The following is a 17,375-nucleotide window of genomic DNA, read 5'->3' on the forward strand; positions in this document are numbered from 1 at the left end:
AATTTATAGAAACAATATTTATTAATTATTATTAAATAAAAATAGATATTACATTTTATATATGTATGTTTAATTTATTTTTACATTATATTTATTATTTATAATTTTTAACATTTCCTAATAATTTTAACTAGAACTGGGGGGAGTGTGCTGGGCAGTGGAGCGGTTAAACCAACACACATTAATTACATTGTTTTATTTTTCTAAAATAACATTAACAATTAGTAAACAAAAATCTAATAATAAATACCAATATCATGAAACCGTCGCTCCCCTCGCACTCTCCTCACTTGAGGTGCGGACGGTCGTTCCCGCGCTCATCCTACGTCACGGCACGTGTTCGCCGCGCGTCACGCCGCACGTGCGCCGCCGCCGCCAGCCGCTCTCTCCCAGCGGCAGAGCGTCACGGCGCAGTCCGTCCTCTGTGTTTGCAGCGCCGCCGAGGCTCTTTGTGCTTCCTCGCGTTGATTGGCTGCACAGAGTGGGAAGCCGGAAGTGGGTACTGGTGGTGTGTGTTGTTGTGCCGCCGGAGAGGAGACCCCCGGCCCCCGCTCTTAGGCCGCAGCTGCGCCCGGCGCGTCTGGGGGCCCGCAGCATCCCCGGGGAGGGACACAGCTGCCGAGGATCACACGGCGGGGCTGAGCTCGACGCCGGGGCTCGCGGCAGCATGGCGCAGGTAGGGCCCCCTGGCAAGGGTGGGTGGAGGGACCCGAGCACTCCTCCAGGAGCCCTGTGGATATCAGGGGAGGGGGGGGCATGATGTGACCATTTGTGCAATGAGACACTATACTAGCACCTCAGTAAACCCCTGCTGCCCTCTGTTGCAGGGGGTGCACTGTCTAGTAGGCATTACTGCACTGTGAGGTGGACATCAGTGAAGTTTGAGTGGGAGCATCTGAAGGCTGTGAAATGCCTAGCCTTAGGATGCGCTAATGTGCACACTCCAAAAGAGCGACAAAGAGACGGAAATGCGTGGATTGAGACACACTGGGACATAGATACAGGAACCGACGCGTATTTACAGACACTGGGGTTTAGAGAGAGAGACATGGGGGCATAAAGACTTGGGCAGTCTGTCACTACCATTTAATGCAGACACAGGGTGGGAACTCACACGAAAAGGTAGGGACACGTTAATGGGGCTTAAAGGTATGGGTGAATTGGCACTGACAATTACAAACACAATGCAGAAAGATAGAAACAAACTTAAAGAAACTGAAAGAGATCGAAAATTGGGTAAAAGGCTTAATAAATGAATGTGGCCTTGAGGGGGTAGTGAAAAGTGAGGACATGATGCCAAAATCAACTGCATGACTATAAATTGCCCGACCCAGAGACACGGGCCGCTTTTTAATCAACACGAGGCAGCACTAGGCTAATGTTTACCCAAAATCACCAGTAAATTATGCTACAAAAAGTCAGAGAATAGCAAGTCTTAAAGCAGTCAGATTTATCAATTACCTGGCTGGAAAGCGAAGTTCCAACTACTGATAACACTGCAGCTGCTGGTTTAGGGAAGGCAGTGGGGCATGTAATCGGCAGCCCCTCTCTTACTTACACTCCCTCTGCTGTTCTCAACCTCTCTCCTCGGGCTCGACTCTGAGTCCATGAGGTCTCAGCGCTTTAAGCTGATATGCTTCCCACATCTCTAGGCCTTAGCATAACACAGTATGTCAGCAATGCGCGCACGGTAATGAGGTAATTGGACCTGCACAACATTCATTTACTCCATCTGCCTGAGCCTAAAAACTGGTTCTAAAGTGATTCTTTGGTTCGCACTTTATAAAACCCTAACTTCGTTGCTGCCCGCCCGTGGATACTGGCAGGAAGGGAGAGCCTGCACTTCGTGACAGCAGAGGATTCCCGCAGCGCCTTGCGCATAGGAGCCAGCAGACCTTGGAACTGTAACCAGCTGAGGACAGGAGGCGCGGGCAGGTGAGCTAGCCGGCGGGGCTGCGAGCACGCAGGCAGGGACTCCGATGACCAGGAGCCCCTGCGCGCCCATTTGACACACCTGGGCTGCTCTCCCCGCTGGCCACACCCCCCTGTACGCCAACCAACCAGCAAGTGCCCTTAGACTATACCTTGAACTATTGTCCCCGCTGCGCGGGAGCGCGCCGGGAGAAGCCCGGGACAAGGGCGGGACCGTCTGTGACCGTCCGGGGCCGCCGGAGGCCGGGCTGGGCCAGGTCATTTTTCATTTGCATAGCGGAGGTCACAGTGTACCACATAATGGATACGGCTACCGAAACAGAAACCCCGGGGAAAAAACCTAGATTACGTAATGGATCCCTGGAGAATTACTTTCCCAAGAGGAGCGAGGGGGATAAGGATCTCACCTTAGCGGAGCGTAGGGCAGAGCGGCGTCGCTCTGTTGAGAATATGAAACATAGACCCCTCACTGACAGTCTACTCGAATTGAACCGGGAAGGTGACTCGAATGGCCTAAGTGAGGATAATGTAAGTCAAGATGGTATCCCCTTATTGTTTCGTGACTTTGTAGCCACTCCTTGTTTGACCGAGGATAATATCATAATTGTTTCCCCCACCCCTAGTGTTAGTCGTGTGACCGATAAATCCAAATCTAAGAAGCAGAAAGTTAACATTTGTCCCGTCGCCCAGATCCATCGTCCGCCCCCTAGTAAAAAAAGAAGGAAACATAGGGTGGTCACAGGTAAAGCAAAAGCACTACATGTTGAGTTTGGTAAAGGGATTAAGACCCAGACCTCATCTGAGACTCCCACAGTAGTTGAGCAGGAGCACACCCCACAGGTAGTTGCTACACCGGGTCCTAGTCCAGCTTTAGCAACCAGGCAAGACGAGGTCCCTGATAACCCCAGTAGAGCTACCCCTCCTATCATATCACCTCCACTTCCGGCCGCAGCATCAGCGAACCTGGAATTTTTGTTAAGATCTCTCCTTCTACCAATTAATGAGTCTATTAAAAAGGTGGAAATTAGATTAACTATATTGGAAGCCGCCATAACTAGTATGGCTGCACATACCAAAAATAAAGGAAGTGTGGCGGTACAGCCGATACCCCCTCCGACCACACCGCAAAGTAAATCTAGAATTCCTCCCGCGTCTGCTTTGGCTAAGCAAACTGGTCAGCCCTCGGGGGGAGTTGTGCCCCCAACTCATAATATACCGCCATCTAAACAACCCAAAACACCAGCTACCGAGTTGGGAGCAGGGCCCTCAAAACCACCCCCAAAGGCCCCATCTAGTAACAATCAAACTGCACAAGGAGACGAGGGTAAAAGCAGAATGACTCATAAAAAGATCCCACAAGTAGAGATTCCCCCAGAAGCCGTGCCCTATGTGGTGATCTTAACGGGAGTCCCGCAATTATCAGAGAACAAGAAGGAGGGATTCTCTGACCTTAAAAACAAAATTATCCATTGGTTAAGGTTGCATAGGCCGATAGCACCTAACATAGACGGGGACATAGTTCATGTTAGACGGATCAATTGGCTGGGGAGTAGAACCAAAGATATTGAGGGAGACCTAGTGGTGGTCAATTTTAGAGACCCTCGGGCAGTCGATTACATTTTAAACTGGCCACCTGGGAATGGTGAAACCTGTGTTATTCCACGGGCCTTAACATATTTTTATCCCAGGTCAAAAGTTACTAACTCTAAACATACAAACAGACCCCAAGGTTATAGGCCACTCCTTATTCCGCCCTATATCAATAACCAATTTCAGTATGCCCATCAGCTGACTAGGGTGCCAGACCTACACTCCTCCTGGTCCATGGTCCCCCATAGACACATGCTGAACCAGGGTCCTAACATGAACCACTTGATGCCCTTTACCCCGCTGGATACCTACAATCGGTTCTCCCAGCTGTCTGGACTGGAAGAATGCGATTGAAGGTGGGGGCTAGGGGGAGGGGGAAATGATAATGAACCTCTAGGGGCTGAGGACTCTTGCTCTCGTTGGGATAGCACTGGCAAAAAAGAAGTTAGTCTAGCTGTAGACCATATGGTGACCACCTTTGTAACAACAGAGGATTCCAGGCCAGCTGGGCCCGTGATGAGCACGGCTGGCTGCTCTGCAACCCTCACCACACTAACTCAGGAGGGGGGGCGCCCTCCGACCAGGGTGGTTAAGGAGAGGTTGCCTAAGGTGGGTTATACTTCTATGCCTGGAGGAAGGAGGGTAATAAACCTCCTTTCTTGGAATATTGCTGGGCTAAAGCGGAATTTAGACATCCCGGAGTGGCACACACAAATTGAGCAGTTCGATGTCTGCCTGTTTCAGGAGACATGGAGCTTTGTTCCGCTACATAAATCGGGGTATACAACCCACTGTGTGCCCGCTGTAAGCAAGGGAAGGGGCAGACCTTCGGGCGGCCTGATAGTATGGATAAAAATAGATTTGGATTGGGTGGTTACAAGACACAGCTTGGAGTGTAATGATATACTCCACCTTTCGGTGAAAGGAGGGGAGGATGTTGTCAGGCTCGACCTTTTTAATGTTTATGCAAGAGGGACACAGGGTGCCTCCCCCTCCTTGACCCTAACATCCTTGGACCTGACCTTAGCTGAATGCCCCTGCTCAGCTAAAATTCTGGTGGGGGGTGATTTTAACTGTACATTTGAACCCCTTCTCGGAGATGATCCCTTAGGAATCGAAGAGGAGGATTCAAAATGGTCTATCCCATCCCTTTCCCTGCCCCCTGTTAGGAAATGGTCGTCCAGAGCTATACAAATTAACGCACTGACAAGGGACCATAAATTAAGAGCCCTGAACGGCAGGACAATATCCGACCGCTCAGGTGCTTGGACCTTCAATAGACTTTCGGGCCCGTCCAGAATTGACTACATCCTGATAGATGTTGGATCCTGGCCGGACCTGATTGATATGGAGGTCGTCCCAAGCCAGGATAGTGACCACAATCCCCTGTGTTGCAAGTTTCACTGGGGAGCACGGGAGGACAGGCGAGGGGTGGTCATCCCAAAAACAACTAAAGAAGTTATCCCTTTTAATAATAATCGCAGGCTGAAATGGGATAAGGCCAGGCTCAATGAGGGTGATATAGGAAGTATCAAAGCACTGGTTGAGGGCTTGTCTTCTACCTTAGATATATGGGTTGGTGAAAACAGGACCGTCACTCCCCAATACCCCACCCTTGACTCTGCCTATAAAATAACAATAGACCAAGTTGGTCAATTTTTCATCTCCAAGAGGAAAGGTAATAGGGCTCCTGCTATACCCTCTACTCTTAGTAAAGTATGGTATAATGACCAGTGTAAAAACTACAGGAAAAAATTGACAGATGCTTTGCTTTCAGGGAACCCGCCATTGGTTAGAGCGGCCAGGAGGGATTACCAGAAAGCATTGTCATTGGCCAAGAGGGAGTGGGAGGAACAGCATTGGTTGGATCTTGCCAATGCAGCGAGTGGCAGGAACCCAAACCTCTTTTGGGAATTGGTCAACAGATCAAGGCAGAGAAGATCCCAACCATTGGCTGATCATATAACTTGTCAGCAATGGTTTACACATTTTTCATCCCTTTACGGCGACTCGGAAGAACTAACTAGCCCAGGGGTGAATAGCCAGGGTGAAGGGGTTCCTGCGGATAAAAGCGATCTTTTGTTCTCAACGGGTGAAGTAGTTTTGGCGATTAGACACCTAACCCCAAAAAAAGCCGCTGGGCAGGATGGGATCCCTGGGGATCTATTGTTGGCGGATCCGGAGGCCTGGGCTAAACTAATCGCGACTATTATGAATCTGATCATGAGGGGACACCAGGTCCCAGACTCCTGGAAAGGGGCCGAGGTAGTCACGGTGTACAAGAAGGGGGCTAGAGATGACCCTGCAAACTACAGACCCATTAGTCTGATAGATATAATTCAGAAAGTGGTCGGCAGGGTCATCATTTCAAGAGTAGGTGACTGGATAGAGGAGGCTAGTATCCTCTCCCACTTACAAGCGGGGTTCAGAAGGAGGGTAGGAACGATGGACCAGGTCTTTCGTCTGTTCGCCATATACTGGAAGGCGGTTGTTATTATGAAGGGTAGTTTGTATATGGCGTTCATTGATCTTAAAACCGCATTCGACCTGGTCCCTCGCACAAAACTCTGGGGAATTCTAAGAGAGATGGGTATTCCCAGTGGGCTTCTGAGCCTAATTGTTAAGCTGCACGAGGGGAACTATGCAAGGGTGAGATGGGGATCCCAGGGTCAACTTACAGATAGGATCCCTGTGCGGAGAGGAGTGCGTCAGGGATGTGTTATGGCTCCGACTCTCTTCTCCCTATTTGTAAACGGAGTGGTGGACCATCTAATGGGGGTGGAGTCGGATGCCCCATCCCTGGCGGGGGAGAGAATACCCACACTTCTTTTCGCCGACGACACCCTATTAATTTCTAAATCCCCGGTGGGCTTGCAAAAACTCCTGGATCGGTTTAGCTCCTTCTGCACCATCAGAGGCTTAACTATCAACACATCGAAAACCAAGTTGATGGCCTTTGCACCCTCGAAAAGATTCAAAAATAATTTTGTGCTTAACAACGCCCCCCTTGAACTGGTTGAGTCTTTTGATTACCTTGGCGTCCGAATTAACAGCCACATGTCCTGGAAGGATCATCTGTCCAAAATGCTACTAAACCACCAAAGAGTATCCGGGGTGACGCTGAAGGAGATACGTGAGTCAACCAGCAAACCGGTCTCCCCAGCTATGACCATCTATGGGGGTCAGATCCTACCTGCAGCACTTTATGGATCGGAGTTGTGGGGGTTTGAAGGGATTTCTGACTTGATGACAGCGGAAAACAACTTTTTTAGGAAAGTGGTAGCCCTTCCCACTTCCACCCCCATGATCCCATTAAGATTGGATCTGGGCAGGAAATCAGTAAAGGATTTGGTGAGGCTCCGCCCGTTGTTATTTTGGTCCCGATTACGAAGAACTGAAGAGCTGGCAAAGTATGCAGAAGGTCTAGATGAACTACTTTTACTGGACACCTGTAAAAAAATAGCATGGTTAAATAACCTGAAGGAACTGGTTTTTACTTTGGGTCTCAGAGAGGCATGGGAGTTGCAATCACCTCCACCGAAAGAGGTCATAAAAAAACTATACTGGGACTGGGTACAGAACAATGTTATGCGGTCTAGGAAATTGGGCTCTCTTACTGACCAATTTCTGTCCATTAAGTGTACGCGCAAAATGGAACCTTTTTTAGATTTAATAACTAAACCACTGGATCGAGCACTCTACCTAAAATTACGATATGGGACGCTCCCGGTGTATGAGTTTACGGGTAAATGGAAGAACACAGTTGCTAGCTCACAGGGCTGCCCGGGTTGTGCAGCCCCTATGGAAACGGTGGCCCACCTGTTCTTCGCTTGCCCAGCCTACAAAGGGGCACGGAAATTCTGGCTGAAACCCGTCTGTAGGGAACTAGGACTGAGGTGCCATAGCCAGGCATTACGTGTCCTTACTACAGACTCTTCATCTGCTAGTATGATTTGTGGGGTGGCTAAATTCCTAGGGAGTGCGTGGAGGACACGTTGCCGTTTGCTGAGACTTCAAACTGGAAATTCCACTAGATAAGGACGTTTTTATTGCCAGCAAATTGTGTATGTTGTGTCACTGTTCCTACTGTATTTTAATCTTTTATCAGAATTGAATTGTTTTATATATTGTGTTCTTTTATGGTGAAAATTGCCGAATAAAGATTATTCATTCGAAAAGTACAAGAATGGACAACACAGAATATCAGAGATATTAAGTGTTCTCAAAACACGGACACTGTAAACGGCTGTGTATTACGAGCGCATATAATACCGGGAAAACTGAAACAGTTTAAAAGATGTTTTAGCGCTGCAGCAGCCCATGGTGTTAATCAAAACTCGGTGGGTGGCTGGAACTTTGAGTCTTTACCTGACCCGCCTCCAAAGTCCAGGGCTGTCTGCTATTGTCCGGTGACAGACACTGTCCTGGGCGGCCTCTGCAATCGCCGGTCACAAGCTCCATGTGAGCACCTCAGCAATTAATAATCGAACTTACCACTGTACTTGATGGTGGCCGGGCCAAGGTATGAAGAAGCAGCAGGCAGTGTTGCGAGCTCTCAGGCGCCATGCTGAGTGAGGCTTCCAGGCCTTCCAACACCGGTAATAAAGCGCTGCGCAGCCTAGGGCATAATGAGTTAGCACACAGAGTGACTGCCCGGCACGAGTCCCCACGGATTCCAGAATCCTATCTGGACGTGACATCATATCCCCCCCCCCTATCTGGACGTGACATCACTCTTCCCCCCCGCCCTCCCCCCACCCCCCACTCCGGCCGAGCCAGCCAGTACTCGACCACTGCTGAAGGCAGGCCCCGGGTGTCTCGGTATTGTCTCGGTATTGGGCCCAGCACTGCCTGGGCAAGCTGATGTCAGCACAACCAGCGGGCGGAAATTTCAATGCAGCCAGAGCAGGGCTATTAAGATGCATTGTAACAAGCTGCAGCAGTGAGCATTAACCGTTACTGAGCCTGTGTTGGTGGCAGCGCCCGGGTGAGCAAGTCTGCAGGGGGCAGCAGAGCCGGCGCACAGATGTCACAGGCGCCTGAATGGGCGCTAAGAGACTGACACAGTGGCATTAAAATGCGTAACAATGCATTTTAGTGCTGTGTTGCGGAACACCACACTGAAATGTGTTAGTGTCACATCTGATGCGTGATACTTGGCATGCCTGGCAGGTCGACCAGAGTTTTAAAGCCACACACCGGGAAATCTCTCAACAAAGAATAAATAATTGAAGGAGCACAGTTTATCTTCAACCGGAGCACAGAGTGAGAGCAGAGAGTGACCTAAGGGGCAACGAGATCAAACATCAAATGCAGTTTCAGAGCCGGTCGCAGGGCTGGTATTTAAAATGCTATGTTTGTTTTTTTATAACCGCTGCTAACTATTCCTGCTCCGCAAAATCTAAAAAGCTGCCCCCTGTCGTTGCCCCCGTGTCACTGCCCCCTGTCGCAAAAGGTACAAGGTAAAATAAATTTGCATAAATAATTCAATTATGAATCAGAATATTATTTACCTATTCGAAATCTGGAAAACTATAGGACAGAATCAAGACAGGACAGATACTTACTAGTCTTCTCTATCAAAACCCCGAGGCACCACGGCGCATCCCTCTCTTACACTCTCTCCCTCCCTCCTCGATGTTCTTCTGCAATCTTCAAATCTAATCAGGCTGTCATTCGGATCTGAATTTTCCCAGTCTGCTCTCTCTCTTCTCCTCAAATCTTCTCGACCCTCAAATCTCAGTTTGCCTTCGCTCCTCTTAGCCTCGCTTCCCCTCTCTCAGCTAATTCATATTCTAAAGTCAATCTAGTTATAGTCTTCATTTCTACATGTCCCACCCTCAATAGTTGCAAATATGAGTAGTATACAGAATATGATTGGACAGGACATGGGGAGTCTTCATCTCGCTATGCTGACATTCATTTTTATTAAGGTAACTTTACTTTCCAAACCCTTCCACTTCAGCTCATTCATTACTTTTTACATTCATTATTGTAACATTCTTAAATATCAATATCTGATGGAAGCTCCAAGAACGAGTCATACACGTCTTCTCTTTCCTACATTTTTTGTCCTTGAATCTTGGCAGCGGTGCATCTTTTTGGTCAGTAGGTCATGGTACGAATCTACTGAGCATGCACAACTCATTGTCCGACGCCATTTTCTCTGTCATACGTGAAAGCAGGTACAAATGCACACTATTGATATAAGAATTGTTAGAAATGGGATCCCTGGCTGGCCAGGGCTTGCGCCAAAGTCAGTCAGAGACTACCACTCCTAAGTCCGGGCAAGGGAGTTACACGCCAAGATAACCCCTGCTCACCCTCTAGGTAACGTGGCGCGAGCAGCAAGGCTAAACTTGGAGGCGATATGAGTTAAGTATTTGCGCACGCACCCCAGCAACAACACCCAAGGCCCACCACAAAGGAAACTCCACACAAGGTTATATAGAAAAATAGCCTTTGTATTACACCAAAACACATTAGATAAAACACACACTTTACAATGTGCCAACAGGCACGGGCAGAATTTACAGGGGATAATGTACAGGACAGGGCCACCTGGACCACTGTCAAGGGTATGCACTTTTAGAAATAACACTTTTAGAAATAGCACTTTAGAAGGTAAAATCACTGTGGCACATAATATAAAAATAGAGCACACAACCAGTAATCACTGGTAAAAGGACCTCACTAGCACCACCTGCGCTAGGAGGACAACAACCACCTAAGTATTACAATACCTGTAGGGGTGTAAGAACATAACACATGATGCAATGCATAACATTCATTCAGAGGTGTAAGGGAGGAAAACACATGATGCATCACAATACATTCAGAGGTGTAAGCAAAATGAACAATTGCGCCAAACTCACTTAAGTCACTACCTGTGACTGTCCCTAGGCCCACTGGCCTCTCTAGGGCTAGGACGCCCTGTGTCCAATGTCAGGGGGCCTAAACGGAGCAGCTGCCCACAAAGTGCTGGGCAGCTGTGTAGCAATTGATGGGGCCAACACGATGGGGGAGCCTCACAGGCTCTGCAGAATAACTGTCCCCTTGGAGCCTCGCTGGGCTCTGAATAAACAAATGGCCCCTGAGCCTCTCTGGGCTCTTAAACAACAATGGGGCCCTGGAGCCTCGGGGCTCCTAAATACAAATGCCCAAGAGCCCCTTGGACTCTGTAAAAAAAAATGCAGCCACTGGTGGAGCCTTCAGGGCTCAAAACAAACAATGCCCCCTTCTGGAGCCCTCGTGGCTCTGAGTAACCACTGAGCCTCTCTGGGCTCGAAAACAAGAATGCAGCCCGAGTGGAGCCTCTCGGGGCTCAAGCGACCCTGCAATGCCCCCGGAGGTCGCGCTAATGAGAGGGGGCGGAGCGAACACGGCAATGTGTCCCGACGCCCCCCTCTCCTCTTTCACAGCACCAGCACTCACCGGGTTCTGGCGGGGGTTGTCCCTGGTGCTCCGGCTGCTCCTCAGGTGCCGCGGGCAGGGCTCCCCTCCTCCGGGGCCTCACCGACGGCCGAGCCGCGCTTCTGCTGATTTACCCCGGGGCTCTCCCTGCACATGGGAGCCCCGGCAGGCAGCTTCCGCCTGCCTCTCTCCTGCCCCCGGCCTGCCTGACTTCCGGGTCGCGGCTGCGGGGGCGGGACTTCCGGTCGGCCCGCTCTCTAATTGGCCGGCCAGCAGGAACACTTCCGGGTCGTCGTGGGCAGCGCGGCGGCCCGTCTCCGGCACTTCCTGGCGGGGGTGAGCTTACCGAGGAGTGGGCTCCCTCGAGGTAAACTTAAAAGATAGTGGCAAGGTCCCTGGCAGGGTGGGCACCTGCCAGAGGGCCAATTAATCAAAAATAAGCGAGGTGGGCACTCGCTAGGCAGGCAAAGCGCTCCTCAGCGCTAAAAGGCAATTTACAGCGCTCCCTGCGCTAAATGCAAAATACAGCGCTCTTAAGCGCTAGAAGTAGATAAAGGCCCAGAAAAAGTCCTTTCAAGGGGCAGGGGGCAAGGCTGGGCCCAGAGCCAGCTCACTGGGTCTCCAGGCAGGGAGACACTCCAAGTGGCGGTCCTCTGGCCCAGCAGCAACAACAGCTGCCCCCTCAGGATCCTGGAACAAGAACAGATTCAGTGGGGACACAGCCCCATTTTTATACACCTAAATCCTTTGTTTGGAGGTGCAGGGGGAGAAACCAGTCGCAGCTGGTTTGGGAGTACCCTTGATGGCCCAACCACCCCTTTCTATTCACTGGCAGGGCTAGGGACATCAGTCGCACCACAGGGGGCGGAGCCAGCATTGTGTAGGGAAAAGCCCAGCCCATTCAGGACACAGGTACACTCCTCCCCAGCCATCAGCATGCTAATCTCCCACTCACCACCGGGGCAGACCCATCCAGACTCCTGGAGCCAGGCTCACCAGCCTGCTCCAGCCAATCACACGCCAGGCATATTTTACACTAATATGCCAACTCCTGGAAATGGCATTTCTACATATGACACACTCATGCAACACACACCATTGCGAAGCATTCACTCTCACGAGTTCGCACATATCACATTCGAACCTGTACACCCCACGCATCAGGAACTACCAGGGACACATACATTCCCCATGCATTCCTATGGGAGGGCAGGCCTATCTCATTACATGCACTCAGAGTGCGCACGCACTTTCCACTGGGACACAGTGAAAGTGCGCAGAACCCAAAAATCACCATCACCAGGTCACCATTACAAGCAAAAAGTCTAGGGGTGAACCTGCCATTAAGGCCAAGTCCAACACAACCCCCTTCCAGCCAAAACGCAGGGTAGACCAATCACCACCGTGATGGACTTCCCTGCTTGGGGCGATAGGACGCGGGCCTGCAACTGCAGGGACACCCTCCTGTTTTACGCCACGGTGAACCCATGGGATTCCTTCTCAACCCACTGTCTGGACCAACTGGGCTACCCCACTGGTACTCCCAAGCTGTCCGCGGCCAGGACCAGGCCCTGGGCCACCCAGGTGCCACCGGTCCTTGCCTATTTGCAGAGCGGGGGGTAGTAACCCCTGGCACATAGTAGCCATTCTCCACTCTCCCTGTCTGCAAGACAGGACTAGACTGCCACTGGTTCTCCAGCCTAGGGCCTACAACCTCAGGCTGGCCAGGAGTCTCAGGGAAGGCTCTCCTCCCCCTACCTCTTCTTCTAGGGTTCCTCCTCCTCCTGCGAGGGGTACCCTTACAACGCCACCCCAACCCAGGGTTTAACCCCTCAGGTTGCACCGGGGTCAGAGGTGGGCTCTCCCACCCTCTGCACCCCCTTCCAGAGGTCTGCCCTCTCCCAACTGGAGAAGTTCCTCTGGAAGAAGAACCGGTCAGGACACTGGTTAGTCGTCCTACCCTTCAGGTCAGGCTGATCCTGCACCTGGCATCCCAACCTCTGGTCTAAAACCTTTGGTGGAACAATTGCCTGGCACTCCATGACTTCTGGGGACTCACACGCAATCCCCCTGAGGCTGACACATGACCCATGTGTCGTGTGACTGTCTGCCTGGCGCAGATCTCCCGCCTCCTGTCCACCTGACAGTGCGCAAAGATCCCCCAGCACAGAAGTGGCGCCACCCGGGTCCCCCCAAGAAGATCTAGCCCAACTGGCTAGTTCCTGGTCCACTGGTGCATCCACTGGGAAACTCATCCCCCAATCACTCCTCACTTCGGACTTCTGTGCACTCCCTCCTGGAGTAGCACTGCCGGACACTGGAACCCCTGGAGCTCTAGTTACAGACGCTCCAGGTTCCCTAGACACTAGGAGATCCTCCTCAAGTGTACTAACCGGACAGCCTAGGTCCCTAACCTGGTGTTCCCTCAAGAAACCATCCAAGTCCTGAGGCAGGGCTTCGGGCGTCTGGGGACCCTCTGTCTCCCTCTCACTCCTGCTCCACTGAGCCAGGCAGTGAGCCCCTATACCCTCCTCGCTATCCTGGGACCTAGCTGGGCTACACTGAGCCCCCTCCACCACGCTGGGCTGGAGGATACCTGAACCACTACTTTTGGAGTCACTCCCTAATGACTCTAGAGAACCTCTGGCACTCTCCCAGCGGTCTGCTTCACTTGCAAGTTCCCAAGGATCCATGGTTTCACACCTCAATAAGTGTTGCAGTAACTCCGGCCAACAACAACTGAGCACCTGCTCCTTGAGAATAAGATCAAACAGTCTGTCAAAATCAGGTCCCGTGGGAACCTCTAACCACTCAATCAATGCACACTGACAGTCCCCTGCAAAGTCCTCCCAAGACTGGTGAGACAGCTTCCTACTGCCCCTGAATTTCAACCTATACCCCTCTTCTAGGGAAACAGGTACCATACTCTGGGAGCTGGGACTTTCTGCACTGAAATCTATATAGCTGCCACCACTGGACTCAACCCTCCCTGGAGAATCCAGACAAGCAACACTGCGCGCAGGGGATAGTCTACCCTCCAGAGCTACTTTGCCTCTGGTGGAGGCCCTCTCAGCCTCCTCTATCCTTTCCTGCGCTAAGACCCTCTCAGTCTCTAGCTGTTGCTTCTTAACCTGCAGCTGTGCCATAGCCTGGGCATGCTCTAACCTGAGCTTCTCTAAGGCCAGCTGGTGCTCCCTTTCTCTCCTCCTATCTTCCAGCTCCTCTGGGGACAGGGAAAGGGATGAGGCGCTGCCTCCTATACTGGACCCAGCAAGGGACTCCCTATCTATGGGGTCCTCACTATCTGCTGGCGTCCCTGTGCTATCATTTTCTTCCTCCTCTTCTGAATCTTCAGGGCTCCCCACAGACCCACCACCCTCCTGGTGTGAGGCCCGGGCCCTTTCCTCACTGCGCTCAAGATCCCTTTGTTCCTTACACCATCGGACCAGGTAGTTCCTAAGTTCGTACTTAGTATCTGACCCATCCACCCCTATGTCTCTCTCTCTACAGAACCCTTCCAACTCCTGCGTATTGTACCAAACTAGATCACTGAGATCAAAGACAAGCTCCATCTTGGCAGGACGTTCTAGAGGCAAGATCACACAGGGAACCTAAGGGTCTGAGCTTAAACAGGAGTACACAATTCACAAAGGATTCAGCAAGCTCTCTACCCCAGAGAATTCACACTCACTTGTCTAGTGCCACACACCATTCATCCACACACAACCCCCCCCACCCCCCCCTCGGACTGGTAAGGCAGTTTCTACCACCCCTGATTCCTCAACCTGACCACATGTGACACAGGTACCAAACTCTGGGCGCGGGGCAGGGGAATAAATGTACTGGACACAATTAAACAATGATACCTTCAGGAGAAGAAAATAATGGAACTTCAAAAGCAATAATCCCCTAAAATGTGGTCATCTAAAATGCAGAGTTTTGTAGTGTGGCCTGTCGCCACTGTGGTACAACGCAAACACAAATCCTTATCCTCACTGCTGCGTCCAATGTTAGAAATGGGATCCCTGGCTGGCCAGGGCTTGCGCCAAAGTCAGTCAGAGACCACCACTCCTAAGTCAGGGCAAGGGAGTTACACGCCAAGATAACCCCTGCTCACCCTCTAGGTAACGTGGCGCGAGCAGCAAGGCTAAACTTGGAGGCGATATGAGTTAAGTATTTGCGCACGCACCCCAGCAACAACACCCAAGGCCCACCACAAAGGAAACTCCACACAAGGTTATATAGAAAAATAGCCTTTGTATTACACCAAAACACATTAGATAAAACAAACACTTTACAATGTGCCAACAGGCACGGGCAGAATTTACAGGGGATAATGTACAGGACAGAGCCACCTCGACCGCTGTCAAGGGTATGCACTTTTAGAAATAACACCTTTAGAAGGTAAAATCACTGTGGCACATAATATAAAAATAGAGCACACAACCAGTAATCACTGGTAACAGGACCTCACTGGCACCACCTGCGCTAGGAGGACAACAACCACCTGAGTATTACAATACCTGTAGGGGTGTAAGAACATAACACATGATGCAATGCATAACATTCATTCAGAGGTGTAAGGGAGGAAAACACATGATGCATCACAATACATTCAGAGGTGTAAGCAAAATGAACAATTGCGCCAAACTCACTTAAGTCACTACTGTGACTGTCCCTAGGCCCACTGGCCTCTCTAGGGCTAGGACGCCCTGTGTCCAATGTCAGGGGGCCTAAACGGAGCAGCTGCCCACGAAGTGCTGGGCAGCTGTGTAGCAATTGATGGGGCCAACACGATGGGGGAGCCTCACAGGCTCTGCAGAATGACTGTCCCCTTGGATCCTCGCTGGGCTCTGAATAAACAAATGGCCACTGAGCCTCTCTGGGCTCTTAAACAACAATGGGGCCCTGGAGCCTCGGGGCTCCTAAATACAAATGCCCAAAAGCCCCTTGGACTCTGTAAAAAAAAAATGCGGCCACTGGTGGAGCCTTCAGGGCTCAAAACAAACAATGCCCCCTTCTGGAGCCCTCGTGGCTCTGAGTAACCACTGAGCCTCTCTGGGCTCGAAAACAAGAATGCAGCCCGAGTGGAGCATCTCGGGGCTCAAGCGACCCTGCAATGCCCCCGGAGGTCGCGCTAATGAGAGGAGGCGGGGCGGACACCGGCAATGTGTCCCGACGCCCCCCTCTCCTCTTTCACAGCACCAGCACTCACCGGGTTCTGGCGGGGGTCGTCCCTGGTGCTCCGGCTGCTCCTCAGGAGCCGCGGGCGGGGCTCCCCTCCTCCGGGGCCTCGCCGACGGCCGAGCCGCACCTCTGCTGATTTTACCCCGGGGCTCTCCCTGCACATGGAAGCCCCGGCAGGCAGCTTCCGCCTGCCTCTCTCCTGCCCCCGGCCTGCCTGACTTCCGGGTCGCGGCTGCGGGGGCGGGACTTCTGGTCGGCCCGCTCTCTAATTGGCCGGCCAGCAGGAACACTTCCGGGTCGTCGTGGGCAGCGCGGCGGCCCGTCTCCGGCACTTCCAGGCGGGGGGTGAGCTTACCGAGGAGTGGGCTCCCTCGAGGTAAACTTAAAAGATAGTGGCAAGGTCCCTGGCAGGGTGGGCACCTGCCAGAGGGCCAATTAATCAAAAATAAGCGAGGTGGGCACTCGCTAGGCAGGCAAAGCGCTCCTCAGCGCTAAAAGGCAATATACAGCGCTCCCTGCGCTAAATGCAAAATACAGCGCTCTTAAGCGCTAGAAGTAGATAAAGGCCCAGAAAAAGCCCTTTCAAGGGGCAGGGGGCAAGGCTGGGCCCAGAGCCAGCTCACTGGGTCTCCAGGCAGGGAGACACTCCAAGTGGCGGTCCTCTGGCCCAGCAGCAACAATAGCAGCCCCCTCAGGATCCTGGAACAAGAACAGATTCAGTGGGGGCACAGCCCCATTTTTATACACCTAAATCCTTTGTTTGGAGGTGCAGGGGGAGAAACCAGTCGCAGCTGGTTTGGGAGTACCCTTGATGGCCCAACCACCCCTTTCTTTTCACTGGCAGGGCTAGGGACATCAGTCGCACCACAGGGGGCGGAGCCAGCATTGTGTAGGGAAAAGCCCAGCCCATTCAGGACACAGGTACACTCCTCCCCAGCCATCAGCATGCTAATCTCCCACTCACCACCGGGGCAGACCCATCCAGACTCCTGGAGCCAGGCTCACCAGCCTGCTCCAGCCAATCACACGCCAGGCATATTTTACACTAATATGCCAACTCCTGGAAATGGCATTTCTACATATGACACACTCATGCAACACACACCATTGCGAAGCATTCACTCTCACCAGTTCGCACATATCACATTCGAACCTGTACACCCCACGCATCAGGAACTACCGGGGACACATACATTCCCCATGCATTCCTATGGGAGGGCAGGCCTATCTCATTACATGCACTCAGAGTGCGC

At 51.6% G+C, this 17,375-nt stretch overlaps 1 protein-coding gene across 1 annotated transcript in view; it reads left to right on the forward strand.

The window, feature by feature from the left end:
* Positions 1-469: 469 nt before the first annotated feature.
* The window catches only part of LOC147725810 (uncharacterized), a 36,771-nt gene continuing 19,865 nt past the window's right edge, over positions 470-17,375 (forward strand). The window contains exon 1 of the mRNA XM_086959987.1: positions 470-676. Coding sequence (XP_086816113.1) covers positions 668-676 — 9 coding nt within the window. The 5' untranslated portion in view covers positions 470-667. The remainder of the gene's footprint in view (positions 677-17,375) is intronic.

The sequence above is a fragment of the Lissotriton vulgaris genome, chromosome 3_1 (assembly GCF_964263255.1).
Source record: "Lissotriton vulgaris chromosome 3_1, aLisVul1.2, whole genome shotgun sequence".
NCBI classification, from domain to species: Eukaryota; Metazoa; Chordata; class Amphibia; order Caudata; family Salamandridae; genus Lissotriton; species Lissotriton vulgaris.